The sequence below is a fragment of the Cucurbita pepo genome, chromosome 1, assembly GCF_057944985.1.
Source record: "Cucurbita pepo subsp. pepo isolate OVF chromosome 1, ASM5794498v1, whole genome shotgun sequence".
NCBI lineage: Eukaryota > Viridiplantae > Streptophyta > Magnoliopsida > Cucurbitales > Cucurbitaceae > Cucurbita > Cucurbita pepo.
This window is the reverse complement of record NC_141798.1, coordinates 19,056,115-19,067,232: the sequence shown is the minus strand read 5'-3', so window position 1 is coordinate 19,067,232 and position 11,118 is coordinate 19,056,115. Positions and strand designations below refer to the sequence as shown.

At 36.0% G+C, this 11,118-nt stretch overlaps 1 protein-coding gene and 1 long non-coding RNA gene across 2 annotated transcripts; both read left to right on the top strand.

Moving 5' to 3' along the window:
- The first annotated feature begins 821 nt into the window (after window positions 1-821).
- Window positions 822-2,352, top strand: LOC111790724 (uncharacterized). The gene is made up of 2 exons (XR_015420611.1): window positions 822-1,292; window positions 1,344-2,352. It is a non-coding gene; the product is annotated as an uncharacterized LOC111790724 (long non-coding RNA).
- A 3,815-nt stretch (window positions 2,353-6,167) lies between these two features.
- On the top strand, window positions 6,168-10,722 carry LOC111803568 (chorismate synthase, chloroplastic). The gene is made up of 13 exons (XM_023688043.2): window positions 6,168-6,494; window positions 6,887-7,037; window positions 7,160-7,236; window positions 7,322-7,380; window positions 8,097-8,180; window positions 8,271-8,363; window positions 8,553-8,633; window positions 8,722-8,853; window positions 8,937-9,039; window positions 9,195-9,289; window positions 9,399-9,464; window positions 9,570-9,654; window positions 10,374-10,722. The coding sequence occupies exons 1-13, from the start codon at window positions 6,347-6,349 to the stop codon at window positions 10,517-10,519; spliced, it is 1,320 nt and encodes a 439-aa protein (XP_023543811.1). The 5' UTR covers window positions 6,168-6,346; the 3' UTR covers window positions 10,520-10,722.
- The last annotated feature ends 396 nt before the right edge of the window (window positions 10,723-11,118 follow it).

The following is an 11,118-nucleotide window of genomic DNA, read 5'->3' as shown; positions in this document are numbered from 1 at the left end:
TCCTCTCGAACAAAGTACGCCTCCCCTTAATCGAGGCTCGATACCATGTTAGACGAACACGACTTTCCAGAATGATATGATATTGTTCACTTTGAGCATAATTTCTCCCATGATCATTCCCTAAATTAACCGATGTGGGACTTTCATCATCCAAAACCTCCTCTCGAACAAAGTATGCCTCCCCTTAATCGAGGCTCGATACCATGTTAGACGAACACAACTCTCTAGAATGGTATGATATTGTCCACTTTGAGCATAATCTCTCGTGGCTTTGTTTTGGGCTTCTCCAAAAGACCTCATACCAGTGGAGAGAGTACTCTTTGTTTATAAGCCAATGTGGAACGTTCATCATCCAACACCTCCCTTCGAACAAAATACGTCTCCCTTAATCGAGGCTCAACTCATTTGGAGTCTTAATACCATGTTAGACAAACACGACTCTTCACAATGGTATGATATTGTTCATTTTGAGCATAATCTCTCATAGCTTTGCTTTGGGCTTCTCCAAAAGACCTCGTACCAATGGAGGAAGTATTCTTTGTTTATAAACCCACGATCATTCCCTAAATTAGCCGATGTGGGACTTTCATCATCCAACGCTCGCACGCGTGTATATATATATATATATATATATATATATAATATGTTTTTCTTTATTATTATTATTTAAAATTAAAAAAAAAAAAAAAAAGGAAGGAAGGGGAGGAATCCATATGTTTCCAAACACTTGGAGACAAAATGAGTTTCAGAATAGAAAAGTAAGGTTTGCTTTATGAGGCAGAAAAGGAGATTTCAAACACCATAAGCCATAGCTTGGGGAATTGAGTGCTTACCCTCTAAACCATTTTTTGTTCTTTATATTAACACGGCAAAACCAGCAGGTGCCTTACTGCAAAATTCCCACACCCCATGCTTTCTTCTTTTTTATTGCAATTCACCCCTCCAACTTTCCCATATTTACCATTTTCACCCCCACTTTTCCCTTTTATTTCCAAATTTCCTTTTCAATCTCCTTATATATCCCATCCTTTTCCTCCCTTCTTCCCATTCATTCACCCTCTCCATTCCTTCCTGATATATGCTTTCATATATCAAATCTGCCTGGCTCCCTGTATGCCATTTGTAGAGCGCTCACCGTCTTACCCGATGACCTCCGTAGATGGCGTATGAGGAGCCAAGCATATTCCGTGTAGATCGGGATTCAAATCTTTTTTCTTTAACATCACAACTTACCCCTTCTTTTGTTTTTTAATCCATCTTTGTCTTATTCAGCTCAACTATGCTCTAAATTGGTAATTCTCGAACTAACCCTTTTCAATACTCGTGCCCTTTTCTTATTGCAGCTACCCGAAAAACCCTAATTTCAAATACCTCCGTAAATGGCGTATGAGGAGCCAAGCATATTCTGTGTAGATCGGGATTCAAATCTTTTATCTTTAACATCACAACTTACCCCGTCTTTTGTTTTTAATCCATCTATGTCTTATTCAGCTCAACTATGCTCTAAATTGGTAATTCTCGAACTAACCCTTTTCAATGCTCGTGCCCTTTTCTTATTGCAGCTACCCGAAAAACCCTAATTTCAAAGATTGGCATTGAAGAGGTATTTTTCTTCTTCTTCTTCTTGAAATTTAGGGTTTTTTTTTTTGTCCCTTGTGATGTGATGTTTTTTTTGCAGAGGGGATATCACAGATTCACAGACACAATACGTCTTTTATTTTAGGGTTTTCATCATTTCCCTTAAATTTAGGGTTCTTGTTTGGAAATCACTGTTTGGCAACGGTTTAAAATGTATCCATGTTCGGGATTTGTTCTTAGCATTAACCAGGTTATGTATATTGATATAAAATCTTCATTTATTTGCATGGTTATCACATGGATCGATTCATATCTTTCATTTCCATAACCCAAAACCATATTATAAAATTATATGTAATCTTTCATTCTACCTTATAATTTGCAATGTACTTCTTTCATCATGATGTCCTTGAATTTATAGCTTATTATATATACTTATTATATAGTTTTAATGAATGAAAATTAAACATTGTGAAATATATTTAGATCTCATGTATACAAATGTATAATAGCAAACGACCGAAGATCTGATGGGATGAAATCTGATCGTGTGGTGATGGGTTGTTCAATATGAAGAGAGTAAGATAGATCGGGCCACAGAGGATCCAAATATATATATATATATTTGAATGGGAAAGAATCTAAGTGGAAAGAGCTTGAGGATTCTCTCATAGCTAGGGTTATTTGGATAGCATCTTAGCCTAATGGCTAGCTATATTCTACTACATGTAGTGTAATAATCAAACATTTATCTCAATAAATCCTTTTTTTTTTTTGTTCGTTTTCCGTAATTGTTAGCGCGTTTTCGAGCTCTCGCTTTGCTGATTTGTATATACAGTGTTCGAGATATAGGTAGGAATGAAGTGATTGTTCTCGTTTTGAACTTAACTACTGTTTAAAAAGTTACATGTTCTCAAGCTCTCGGAAAAAATTTCTGGGATATAGGTAGGAATGAAGTGATTGTTCTCGTTTAGAACTTAACTGCTGTTTAAAAACTTAGCATGTTCTTGAGCTCTTGATTTTCTAATTTGTGTAGACAATGTTCGAGTTATAGGTAGGGATTAAGTGATTATTCTCGACGAGATTAGTATAAGGTAAACCCTAATCTAATCGGGAAGGAAAAGGATAATTAAGATTAATTAGGGTAATTAAGGGGAGAATGTGGTTAAAAAAAGAAGAGGTGGGGACCACAAGCTGAGGTGTCGGGCTGTGATTGGTTGGAAAATGGAAGGAAGGGAATAATGTTAGGGTTTCAAAGGCCACGTGCAGGTCAAAAGAAGGACACTTTAGTTAAAGAGATGAAAGAATCAAATTATAAATCTTTCTTTTTATCTTTAATAATCCAATATTTCTCTTTTTCTTTTCTTTTCTATATTTTTTTAATTGTATTTATTAATTATTGTCTTAATATTTATACTATTTTTGTCAATAATTACATCAAAGTTATTACGACACGTTCCGTTTTATGAAATTGACAGCACTCAAACAAAGTCGTTGACTTTTGAAAGACGATTAATCGACCTCTGAGGCAGATATATAAAATTTGTTTGATTTTAAACTTTAATATAATATTTGTGATATATTAATAAATTATAATAATTCTCAATAATAACTAATTTCGTTAATGGCTTATATTGTCCGCACGAAATTGATGATTGAATAAATTTATAAGAACTCACGAGTTTTGATTGAATCCTAGAACCTAGATTGTTGCAGAAACTTGTGTTTATTATAATTAACCGAGCACACATAAGAAAAAAGCAATTCTTAACTTGCACAACCCTAACGAGCGATCTCGAGTTTTTAATCTCTTGACTTACACAACCCTATTGAGTGACCTCGACCTTTTAATATCTTGACTTATACAACCCTGATGAGCGATCTCGAATTTTTAATCTCTTGACTTTCACGACCCTAACGAACAATCTTAACTTTAACCAAAATATATATATATATGATATTGTGGAGAAAGAATGGGTTTGTTCCAATCATTCATATGGCATAAATCCAAAAGTATAGCTTTCAAATCTCCTCCCCCAAAAAAGGACTTGAAATTAAAATTAAAATTGAAATGAAATAAAATGATTTCCTCTTTTATTTTGAACCCAAAATTAAAGCTGCATGCGACATAATTTGACTCATGTCAATCTTCTTTTTTTCACATCAATCATATGCAATTATATAATTTCATCACCTTTTAAACCCCTCAATTTTTTGTGCCTATATTCATTAATTAACCCCAACAAAAAAAAAAAAAAAAAAAAAAATCAAGTCGTGATTTCCGTTAAAGATATCCATTTAACTTGGGAGACTGAAGCCCTACATAAGATGAAAAATTCCCGTTTCAATAGGATAATGAAGGAGGGAGCAGAGAGAATGATTCTTGCATACTGTGTGTAACAACCCAAGTCAACTAGTAGCAGAGATTGTCTGCTTTGACTTTTACACCCTTATAAGAAATGTTTCGTTTTCCCCTCCGACTGAAGTCAACTGTGTGGGTAAAATTCTCGAAATGGATAATGTGTATATGGAGTTACAGTTCGAGATTCTCGGTGGAGAACGTTTTCGTGAACCCTAAGTTGCCACGTTGGATAATCTCTCACAAGATTTTCTTTAACATCATGCTAATTATGACCAAGACAAGTGAATTTACAAGTTTGGCATTATGAATCAAATATTAACGGGAATGGTAAAAAAAATAAAAAAATAAAAATGGGGAGGTAAAAATTGAAGAAAAATAATTATATAAAAAAATCCAAAAAGGGAGAGAGAAATAAAAGCTGCATATACACCGCATGCGACATTATTTGAGACAACATTTAACCTAAAAAAACCCGACATTATTTGGCACACGTCTTTCTTTCCCCTTTTTTTTCACATCAATCATATTTTTCATAATTTCTCGCATGCCTCTCTCTCTCTCTCTCTCATTTTTCCCTAACCCTAAATTTCATCAAATCTCTCTCTCTCTCTATCTATCTATATATATATATATATCGAGATTTATTGGGAGTCTCAGTCCAAATTAACTATATATATATATATATATATATATATATATATATCTCGAGATTTATTGGGAGTCTCAGTCCAAATTAGTTAATTTGGTGAAGATCATAGGTTTATAAGTGAGAAATACTGTCGTTATGAGACCTTTTGGTGGAGTCCAATGCAAAGCTATGAGATCTTATGGACAATATCATACTAGTGTGGAGAGTCATGATTCCTAACATGGTATCAAAGTCATGTTCTAAACTTACTAATGTCAATAGAATCCTCAGATATCGAACAAAGAATTGTGAGCCTCGAAGGTTTAGTCAAAAGTGACTATAGTGTCAAACAAAAGGTGTACTTTGTTCGAGGGCTCCACAGAAAGGAGTCGAGTATCCTTTTTAAACTTTCCCTTCCGGACTTCCTCTCAAGGTTTTAAAATAAGTCTACTAGGAAGAGGTTTCCACAGCCTTGTAAGGGATGCTTCGTTACAATCCACCCCCTTGTGGCTCAACATCCTTACTAGCACACCGCTCGGTGTCTGTCTCTATACCATTTGTAACAACTAAATCCCACCATTAGTGGATAACATCCTATTTAGGCTTTCCCTCAAAGTTTTAAAACGCGTTTATTAGGAAGATATTTTCACGCCCTTGTAAGGAATGTTTTGTTCCTCTTTTCAACCAATGTGAGATCTCACAGACATTCTCTTGCAACAGGACTTGTCTTGTCTCGAAGTGTTTCTAAGAGTTAAGACTATCCCCACAGACCAACACGAGTTATTTCAACATGTTTTGTCCTCATTCACATGTTTAATAAAAAAAGTTTTAACACGTCACTCAACATAAAATTACTCTAAACAAAACAAATTAAATTTGTAAATTTCTACAATTGAGTCAGTGAAAAAGAACGTACACCTTATTCATATAAGTAATAATTATCATTTTTTAAAAAAATATTTATTAACTATAAGAGATATCGGTTTATTCATGTATATTATTTAATAAAAATTACGTGTTCGTGAGATAGATAGGTCGAATAAATTAAAATAATGGAAAGCATAATTCAAGGTTATAGACGTGAACCTTTACCTTTTATTTTATTTTATCTTTTTAGTTAAATATTAATTCTACGATAATGATGGGATATAGAATAGTAGTATTATTATTTTTAATTAATTATGTATAAAATAAAATTTATTGTAATATTTGATGACGTGTATGATTTGACAACAAAATTGCTTGCTGTGAAGAAATAATTTTCAAAAGTTACAAATAACTTTAATATTAATAAATTTAAATTGATTTAATTGTGAATATATTTACGTTAATTGAAATTTTCTCACTCTATATAGCACATTTGAGGCCCATTAGGCCTTATTACAAGAAGCCCAATTTGATAGTTTTCATGGCCCAACACATAGGCCCAAAGAGATAATTCAAAGCCCATTTAAGAACCTTGGGCCTAAAAACTAAAAAGCCATTACGTTCAAAGCCCAATATAGAACGGCAAGAGAAACGACATGTCGTTTCAACGGTCAAACTTGTCGAATGCCACCAAAAGGCCACCAACCAAATTCAGAGCCCGCCTTCTTCAACCGCCCGCCACAAGGCTCACCAAACACAGAAGCAGAGAGAGAGCAGTGGGGAATTGTGGGGTAGGTAAGGAGTGGTGGGTTGGTACTGATTTTTCTATATCTTAACAAAATTGCCCACAGAATTGCTTCATTTCAAATCTCAATTTCCACCTTCTTGTCAACCCTTACTCCTCTTCTTCCATGGCCGCCTCTCTTTCGTCTAAAACATTTCTTGGTTCTTCCAGAACCGATGGCTTCTCTGGATTCGGCTCTCGTTCTTCAGATCTCTCGAAGCTCTCCTTTTCGGCTGTTAAAATCTCAGTCGGAACTCGAAACGCGAAGAAGCTCCGTAAGTTTGCTTTATCTTTTTCTGTTTTTCTTCAGTATGTTGAATGTTTGGATGGATAGGGGGATTTTGTTTGCTAATTGATTTTAGTTGTTACTGTATAGAGAAGAAAACTGTAGGAAATTGTTGAATGAACGATTTGGTTGCTTGATTTAGGTTTTACCGAGTTGTTTTTGTGCATCTGGTTATACTTATATCTCGGGCTTGAATTAAGCTCATCTGGGAGCTGTGTTGAAGTTCTTTTTGTGGTGTATATGATGTATAATAGTTTTTAAGAATGTTATGATCGGGTAGTTGAAGAGATTTGAATTGGGGGGATTTTGGAAATGTGGTTTTGTAACTTCAGGAAATGACTTGCAGCCTGGAATTCTTACATTTTGTTGGGTTAATCACAGAGATAAAGGCTGCTGGAAGTACATTTGGAAATTACTTTCGTGTTACAACCTATGGAGAATCTCATGGAGGAGGAGTTGGGTGTGTGATTGATGGATGTCCTCCACGCTTGCCGATTTCGGAAGCTGATTTGCAAGTGGAACTTGACAGAAGGTACTTGCGAGGAACCTCGTGATATTTTCGTCTCGAACATTCGTCAATGGATGCAATGAATTCATGTAGTTAAGAGTTTCTTTTTATCAGCATTAACTTGTAGATTATCTGTAAATATCCAGGAGACCAGGTCAGAGTAGAATTACCACTCCAAGAAAGGAGACTGATACATGTCGGATACTTTCAGGAGTCACTAATGGTATAGCTTTTCTGAGAATTTTCTACGCTCTAATTCTCTCAATCGTTCCTTTTTGAATGAATTATTAATGATTTTTCAATTCCAGGACTAACTACTGGAACACCAATTCATATCTTTGTACCAAATACCGATCAGAGAGGACATGTAAGTTGCTTAGTTTGTTTTGATAACATTTTTAAATAAGAAAGTTTCTTTTCTCTTTTATTTTTCTTGATTGACCATACCGATCCACTTACCGATAATCCTAATGATCATATTCAAAATAAACGCATGTAGGTTGAAATTGAATCTGCAGCCCGTGCATTCTTTTCACCCACATTGTGAATGATTTAGTGCATTAGAAGATTTGATCTTTTATGGTAAAAACAACAAATTTTCAGTCTTCCTTCATTTTTTTGAGACAACCCAAGCCCCCCACCGCTAGTAGATATTGTCCTCTTTGGGCTTCCCCTCAAGGTTTTTAAAATGTGTCTGGTAGGGAGAGATTTCTACACCCTTATAAACAATGTTTCGTTCTCCTCCCCAATCAATTTGGGATCCCACAATCCACTCCCCTTCGAGGCCCAGCGTTCTTGCTGGCGCTCGTTCCCTTCTCCAATCGATGTGGGACACCCCAATCCACCCCCTTCGTGACATTTTTTGTTCTTTTGGTTTGAGAGTCTCACAATGCAAGTGTAAAGTGTAGTGCACATGATGGTTTTATGATGAATATAGTGTATGGATTTTATTTATTCATGGTTCTCATTTATATTTAGCATAATCTCTGCATGTAATTGTTCATGAAGAACCTAGCCATATGTTTGCTTTATTCCTGATTATGTTAGTATTGTAGATCTAATAGCTTTGTCATTTGATTTCAGGATTATAGTGAAATGTCAATAGCGTATAGGCCTTCACATGCTGATGCCACTTACGACATGAAATATGGCATTCGAGCTGTTGAGGTAATTCCTTTTGTTTTGTACAACAACAGCATTTTGATACTGGTATTATGTTTAGTAATATTATATATGCCCTTCATGTTTCTTTTGTAGGGTGGTGGTAGATCTTCAGCCAGGGAAACCATTGGAAGGGTTGCCGCTGGAGCTCTCGGTAAGATAATTCTGAAGCGCCTAGCAGGAACTGAGGTGTGTCCATACTTCAACTTAGGAGTGAAATCTATGTTCCTTTTCATTATTGTCATTCGTTTCGTGCTGAGTTATTATCCACAATATCTATATCATAATGTGTATCCATAGTTTGATTGGGCTTTCTATTTCTCAATCTAGCTGTGGCTTATCTCCTGAATGCCCGATTTGTTATTGTCATGTCTTTAGGTACATGCTTATGTATCTCAAGTCTACAAGGTTGTCCTGCCAGAGGGCGTGGTTGATCATGAAACTTTGTCAATGGAGCAGGTAAGCTAGATATGCAGAGAGTTAATGCGCTTGTACATCGTCTATGATTTATAAGTACGAACCCAATAGTTATTTCTATGGACTACAGATCGACAGCAACATAGTCAGGTGCCCAGATCCTGAATATGCTGAGAAAATGATTGCTGCCATTGATGCTGTCCGTGTGAAGGGAGAATCGGTTGGTGGTGTTGTCACGTGCGTTGTGAAGAACTGTCCACCTGTACGTCTCCCTCTCTCTCTCTTTTCTAACGACACGGTAGGCTTGCGAATATCATACTGAATGTCTAGAAACCTCACTTTCAGGGGCTTGGCTCACCAGTGTTTGACAAACTTGAAGCTGAGTTTGCTAAATCTCTACTGTCCTTACCCGCATCAAAGGGCTTTGAGATCGGCAGTGGGTTTGCAGGTTGATATCTACTCGAGCTCGTTGGAGCATCATAGTATTGTATTGATTACATTTAAGCTATTGGTTATAGAATTAGTTCACGCTTTGCAGTTGCTGTAGTTCTGTTCTTCCTTTTTACTCAATACTCAAAAGTTTGAAACTATAAATCTTTGCAGGCACCTTTTTAACTGGCAGCGAACATAATGATCCATTCTATATAGATGAAAATGGAAGAATTAGAACAGTTACCAACCGATCTGGTGGAATACAGGTATTTAGTTTTGCCCATATGAAGTGATTAAGATTTGATCAACAAACACGGTGCGTTTTTCCTCCTTCTGTGATTTTGTTCGATACTGAAGACTTGTATTGATGTTCAGGGAGGTATATCTAACGGCGAAATCATAAGCATGAGGGTAGCTTTCAAGCCAACAGCTACCATTGGGGTAAGATGCACTTCTCTATCATAAGTGAAGCCTACACTGCTTCAGTTTACCTTGTTCCTATCTATTTTTTTTGGTGTTTCAATCTCCTTCCATTGCTTTATGCAGAAAAAGCAGAATACAGTGACCAGAGAGAAGGAAGAGGTTGAGCTGATTGCCCGTGGTCGTCATGACCCCTGCGTCGTCCCAAGAGGTACTTCAATGATTTTTAAATATCTATTTGCCCTCTTTTGCAAAAGTGGCTATTCTTTAAAGATATGAAAGAAATGAACTTGAGATTTTGCAGTCTCCACTATCTTATAATTATATTTGACTGCTGATGTCTGTTTTAGTAATCTCTTGTATTTGTATCTTGAGAGATCCCATATCGGTTGGGGAGTAGAACGAAAGATTCTTTATAAAAGTGTGGAAACTTCTCCCTAGCAGACACGTTTTAAAAACTTTGTGGGAAGCTCGAAAGGGAAAATCCAAAGAGGACAAGACCCTAAAGGGGGGTGGATTGTGAGATCCTATATCGATTGGAGGGAGGAACGAGTGTCAACGAGGACGCTGGGCCTCGAAGATGGGTGGATTGTGAGATCCCACATCGATTGGAGAGGGGAACGAGTACCAGCGAGGATGCTCGACTCTGGGGGGCGGGTGGATTGTGAGATCCCACATCAGTTGGGGAGGAGAACGAAACATTCTTTATAAGAGTGTGGAAACCTCTCCTTAGCAGGCAGCATTTTAAAAACCTTGACGGAGGCCGAAAGGAAAAGTCCAAAGAGAACAATATTCGCTAGTGGTGGGCTTGGTGCGGTTACTTGTTCCTAAAATATCACTAGAAAACATATTACCATTAATATATACCGATAGAAATGGAGAATTCTGGCTATAAAACAATTGAATTTGTCTGGTTTAATGACTATGCAGCTGTACCAATGGTTGAAGCTATGGTAAGTCTAGTGCTTGTGGACCAGTTGATGGCTCAACATGGACAATGCAATCTGTTCCCAATCAACTCAGATCTGCAATCACCCATCAAACCGAGATCCGAAGCTTCGAAATCGACCGCTTGAACAAAAGCTATTGTTACACAAACATCCTATAAGCTTTGATCTCAATCTTCAACTTTTTTCTGTACACTTGTGCTCAATTTTTTGTTGTTCTCCCAAAAGCAAGTTAATATGGTAGAGTTGTTTCATGCTTACCCTTGAAATTTATGAGACCTCAAAGTTTTGTAATAAAGGGAATAAATAATTTGAATTGTGATATTGTTTCATCCCCTTTTAAATGCTCTATGCCTCAGTTGTATTATTGGATGACCACGGTCTTTTGACGATAAAATGATAGCGTAAATAATTAAAGTACATAATCTTCGCTAAAATGTCAAAAATTTGCGGTTTTTAAATTTTATGTGGTTGAACTAAAAAAGTTGTCGAGGTTGAAAGAACTATTATTCGAAGCATAATATAAAAAATACAAAAAAATTTAAGACAAATGACATTTACCATTCTTTGCTTCTTGAACACTTTCTTTAACCTTAAATATTCTCGTCTTTATTCTGTCTTTATTATCCATTTATTTATTTTTATCAAAAGTCTTAATTACTCATGTGATTAGTTCTCAACACTTGGTTAGGTGAAAATAAGAGCTTGAAAATATTAAATTAAAATAA